This window comes from Sinocyclocheilus rhinocerous, unplaced genomic scaffold, assembly GCF_001515625.1.
Source record: "Sinocyclocheilus rhinocerous isolate Xijiao unplaced genomic scaffold, SAMN03320098_v1.1 scaffold994, whole genome shotgun sequence".
Lineage (NCBI taxonomy): Eukaryota > Metazoa > Chordata > Actinopteri > Cypriniformes > Cyprinidae > Sinocyclocheilus > Sinocyclocheilus rhinocerous.
The window spans coordinates 258,296-264,295 of NW_015655381.1; the positions used below are offsets into that span (position 1 = coordinate 258,296).

General features: G+C 34.3%; 1 protein-coding gene across 1 annotated transcript in view; it reads left to right on the top strand.

The window, feature by feature from the left end:
* Positions 1-6,000, top strand: part of LOC107717964 (membrane-associated guanylate kinase, WW and PDZ domain-containing protein 1-like) — a 145,338-nt gene that overhangs the window by 94,665 nt on the left and 44,673 nt on the right. Inside the window, exons 7-8 of the mRNA XM_016524873.1 lie at positions 416-451; positions 5,613-5,670. Coding sequence (XP_016380359.1) covers positions 416-451; positions 5,613-5,670 — 94 coding nt within the window. The remainder of the gene's footprint in view (positions 1-415; positions 452-5,612; positions 5,671-6,000) is intronic.

Genomic DNA, 6,000 nt, shown 5'->3' on the forward strand with positions numbered 1-6,000 from the left:
AGCAAATACAGTTTCAAACCTGTAAATAACAGTTTATGCTCAAGCCCTCAAGTCATCCATTGTGATCTCATGAGAGCCTGTAGATGGCGCGCTTGAGCTGTCATAGCTATAACAGCCACTCTCACCTTGTGACAAATTGACTAAGGCAGCTGCTATAATGCTATAAGGAGGGTCTGGATTATATTGAATCTCCTCACATAAAAACAAATAACTCCCTTGAACCTTTTTGCATTTTATGATTTGAAAATAATAATTTCAACTGTGTATATAATATGGTGGCATAATTATAAAGCGTTGAGCTGTAATTTTGGTTTTTTTATTAACTAACCCTCTTTGTCTCTCTCTGACACCCTTCCTCTCTTTTTCTCACCCCACTTTGTGCACACCTGCTCCCCTTTTACACCCTCTCGAGAAGAAGGGGTACATACAGAGGAACTGGACAATGAGCTAGGTAGGCCACTATTCCACAGGGAAAAAACCCCATAGACACACAACCAGCATGTTTTTTGGAGTAGATCAATCCATCTGTGCTGCTTTGGAACCAGATGTTTTCTCTCAAAGCCTGAAACTCACATTCTCCCTCTTGTTCACTGTCGTCGTTAACAGTTCTGTCCATGGACAGAAGTCTGTCTAATTATCAGATAGAACTGTTAAACAAATGAATTAAAATGTATACAAAAAAGTATTATAACGATTGCTTTTATATTGTTAGTAATAGAAAGGCAAACATTATAATACTTTCTCGTTTGCCGTCAGCATTCAGCAAATACGCATTTATATCATTTAAACAAATCTTTGAATGACTAATGAACATCTAATTTCAAAAACCTTGCAAACTTAGTCGAATCCAGCTGTGAGATCTTGTGAAGTGTGCATGTGACCTGCATAATCGCGTGTTCTCTGCGTGACTTCCGGTCCGTGCGAATTGAATACGGACAGGAGGAGAGTTCAGCTTCACTAAAATTTACCATATTGTCCCGAATATAAGACTTTATTTTTTCTTGGAAATACATCTGAAAAAACGCGGTCGTCTTATATTCCGACCACTAAACTTGATTAGTTAACATAAACTAATAATTTAAAATACTTCTAAAGCATTTAATAATCTTAGTTGATGTTAATTGCAGCATTTACTAATATATTATTAAAATCAAATTGAAGTTATCTGTTATTATTATTTAATGGACCAAACATGGAACTAACATTAATTTTTATTACCTAACGTTACAGAAGATTAATAAACAAATATATTGCTCATTGTTAGTAAACGTTAGTTAAAACATTAACTAATATTAAGTAATAGGACTTTATTGTAAAGTGTTAGCAATTAATAGTTGCAAAAATAATAGTTTAAACAGGTTTCACCAAATACTCCCTCTTGCTGCTATTGGTCAGACAAACACATAATCCCGCCCTCAGACACTGCCATTGGTTGAGCCCGTGTTGCTATGCAATCTGCTGCTAACAGTTCAATAGGTGTGTCTTAAGTTACATACTTTTCTGAGTATGCACGATTCATTTTGTAGTATGTGAGTGTAGTATTGAGTTACTGAAGATTTAAAAATAAAAATATATTCCCAGATGATTCTGACTTAAATGCTGGATGAAAACTACATTGTATAATGTATATAGTATGTATCATCTGCGATGCAACTAATGTTTGGTAAGCTCCACAGAATTACAGTGTTTACACTTTTGGGTAAATCAACCTACAAATGACTTAGCTATAGGGATTTTTAGGCATTTCCCCCCCCAGCCAATTATTTTAACATCTAAAAAATTACACACTTCACCTTTATCAAGCATAGCAAGGATTTTGTGACAGCTTGTCTGTTATACATTTGCTGCGCTATTCTATGAACTGCCATTACCTGGGAAACCGCTATATTTCTGCTGCTTCGAAAGCGGCACCTGTTAACAGAGAATGAATTTGCGGTTTCAATAAGCCCTTCTGCTGTCTTTATTCAGATAAATGCAAAAAATGCAAAAAAAAACAACAGAGTTGTAAATGTGAACTGATGGATCGACAAGAAGCTAATGCATTATAAAAATCTAAACATTTAAGACAGTAAAATATATTTTTACTGTATGTTATTTATTTAATATAATAATTGATAATAATTGTTTAAATTAATATAACAGACAGGTTTGACACTAATCTATTTTCTTAAAAATTGTTTAAAGGCTGAAATGTGAAGTTTATCATTTTATAAAACTCTTTGTTTATGTAAAAACCTTTATCTGAACTGTAAATCATGCTTTTTACAGTTATTTAACAGATTAATATGTTACCATAGACATTGCCCTACCCCGCTCATACGGTATTAATTTTATTTGTGCAGGTCTTAAAAAATCTTAAATCTGATCTTAAAAATCCTGCAGATACCCATGGCAAATCCTGTGGTGTGAATTTTACCTGACAAAATCACTGGTTGATTAATTATGTTAAACTCTTGAAAGATCAGGAAGGGTGAAGATATATGAGACAGAAACTGCTGAGAGAATCGTTCACCAGTAGATTGTTATTTGTAAGTAATTAGTTTTGGATGACATTTATAGATTCATTTGAACGGTACAGGAGTCGGGACGAATTTGCTATTGCTGCTTGGGAGAGATAACGAGTTCTTGCTTTCACAAAAATTTATAAATGTGTGCCGCTTTCATTGGCCAATTAGAAACTAGCACAATATCGAAGTTTTCTCTGTGGGAGGTGTTGTGATGAAGTTCCTGTGTGCTGCAGGCACTATGCTAATACAACATCTGCCTAAACAGGCATAGCCATGGTAAAGAAAGCAATATTTTCATATGCATAAAAGCACATTTCAGTGTCAAACCTGAGCCTTTCATGATTATTCTATTATTCTAGAGAAGACATGTTGTGTATCTTTTTCGCCTTTACAGTGTCACAATCAAATCAATGAATATCTTCTGTTGTTTTTGTACACTTGTCAACCTTTGCCTAAAATATTCAGAGCGGTTCGTATTTTTGTTGTTTGCCAGGTCAATAGATTTGGAAATGCTGGGGAACATGTCTGATGTTTATGTAAATATCACAAGGAGGATTTGTCAGAGAGTTGTGTCTTTGGAGATAAATGACAGACACAAACTTTATACTGTTATAGCGTATTCTGCATCTCTAGTCTGATCATGTCTCAATTAAAATGGAATTCCTTGGATATTGTAGCAGTGTTTACGATAACGTAAAAGTTTATTACTTTGAGATGGGAATCATCCCGTCTGTCCGAAAGAATTGATATGACAGACTGTTGAACTATTGAAAATGGTGGTAGTGCTGCCACAGCAAGCAGAGTGTGCATTACTTTTCAAAAAGTCTGAGCTCTGTTTATAAATTAATCTGCTTTATACCGTGGTTAACTCATGTACATGTGTTTATCTTAAACATTTTTAGTGTTTTAAGCCTTTAACGCTTTTGTGTGTAGAACACTGATTCAGCATCAAGCTGTCATTACTAGTTCGAATGAGTCACTCAAGGCTCTGTTACAGACTGAAAAGCATCACTTTAACAGTAGGGGATGTTTTTATTCTGTTATTTGACATGCAAAGAAAAAAAAAAAATTTTTCTGTTTTTTTTTTCTTTCTTTCTTTTGCTGTGGTAGACTGAATCAGTGATTAGTAAAGTGGTATGACAATATCCAGCAACTTAGAACATCTGGCAACCAATCAGAATCAAGCACTCTTTAATGCAGTTGTATAAATGTTTAAAAAAAAAAGATAAATGATGCAGTTTGCATGATAATTATATAATATGCTCAATTTAATATAACAATTGATAATAATTGTTTAAATTAATATAACAGACAGGTTTGACACTAATCTATTTTCTTAAAAATTGTTTAAAGGCTGAAATGTGAAGTTTATCATTTTATAAAACTCTTTGTTTATGTAAAAACCTTTATCTGAACTGTAAATCATGCTTTTTACAGTTATTTAACAGATTAATATGTTACCATAGACATTGCCCTACCCCGCTCATACGGTATTAATTTTATTTGTGCAGGTCTTAAAAAATCTTAAATCTGATCTTAAAAATCCTGCAGATACCCATGGCAAATCCTGTGGTGTGAATTTTACCTGACAAAATCACTGGTTGATTAATTATGTTAAACTCTTGAAAGATCAGGAAGGGTGAAGATATATGAGACAGAAACTGCTGAGAGAATCGTTCACCAGTAGATTGTTATTTGTAAGTAATTAGTTTTGGATGACATTTATAGATTCATTTGAACGGTACAGGAGTCGGGACGAATTTGCTATTGCTGCTTGGGAGAGATAACGAGTTCTTGCTTTCACAAAAATTTATAAATGTGTGCCGCTTTCATTGGCCAATTAGAAACTAGCACAATATCGAAGTTTTCTCTGTGGGAGGTGTTGTGATGAAGTTCCTGTGTGCTGCAGGCACTATGCTAATACAACATCTGCCTAAACAGGCATAGCCATGGTAAAGAAAGCAATATTTTCATATGCATAAAAGCACATTTCAGTGTCAAACCTGAGCCTTTCATGATTATTCTATTATTCTAGAGAAGACATGTTGTGTATCTTTTTCGCCTTTACAGTGTCACAATCAAATCAATGAATATCTTCTGTTGTTTTTGTACACTTGTCAACCTTTGCCTAAAATATTCAGAGCGGTTCGTATTTTTGTTGTTTGCCAGGTCAATAGATTTGGAAATGCTGGGGAACATGTCTGATGTTTATGTAAATATCACAAGGAGGATTTGTCAGAGAGTTGTGTCTTTGGAGATAAATGACAGACACAAACTTTATACTGTTATAGCGTATTCTGCATCTCTAGTCTGATCATGTCTCAATTAAAATGGAATTCCTTGGATATTGTAGCAGTGTTTACGATAACGTAAAAGTTTATTACTTTGAGATGGGAATCATCCCGTCTGTCCGAAAGAATTGATATGACAGACTGTTGAACTATTGAAAATGGTGGTAGTGCTGCCACAGCAAGCAGAGTGTGCATTACTTTTCAAAAAGTCTGAGCTCTGTTTATAAATTAATCTGCTTTATACCGTGGTTAACTCATGTACATGTGTTTATCTTAAACATTTTTAGTGTTTTAAGCCTTTAACGCTTTTGTGTGTAGAACACTGATTCAGCATCAAGCTGTCATTACTAGTTCGAATGAGTCACTCAAGGCTCTGTTACAGACTGAAAAGCATCACTTTAACAGTAGGGGATGTTTTTATTCTGTTATTTGACATGCAAAGAAAAAAAAAAAATTTTTCTGTTTTTTTTTTCTTTCTTTCTTTTGCTGTGGTAGACTGAATCAGTGATTAGTAAAGTGGTATGACAATATCCAGCAACTTAGAACATCTGGCAACCAATCAGAATCAAGCACTCTTTAATGCAGTTGTATAAATGTTTAAAAAAAAAAGATAAATGATGCAGTTTGCATGATAATTATATAATATGCTCAACATGGTCATTATAGATTTAATATGTCTAGCTTGTTAGTTTGAAACCTCCTGAATTTTAATTAGTCGAAAAGTCAAGACGTAATTTTACAAAGGACTTGATAAAAACCTTATTAAATTAGTTATAATGAGCTGAAAATGTCTTCTGTTTTGCTCCTTTTCCAGAGCTGCCCACAGGCTGGGAGAAGATTGATGATCCAGTGTACGGGGTGTATTATGTTGAGTAAGTGACTCTTCAATATTACCTTCAAATCATCTTTAATATATGACCTCATCCCGAAACATCAAAGAAACAACCGCCATCTTTTAGATTGGGCCTGTTCTGTTTTGGCTGTATACACCCTTTGTTACTGTTACCATTTTGAAATCTTGTTCTCTCTCTTTCCCTCCCCTTCAGAGGGACCCTTGGGTTTGTAGCGCATAAATATGAATGCATTCATATGTTTTGATGTTCTTTCAAAGCAATACCTCTGAGGCAGAAAGCCTTCCGTTTTTTTGTCTCTGGAGATGTTTACGTATGTTTTGAGCAGTATTTGCCTAGTAAATTGCGCAG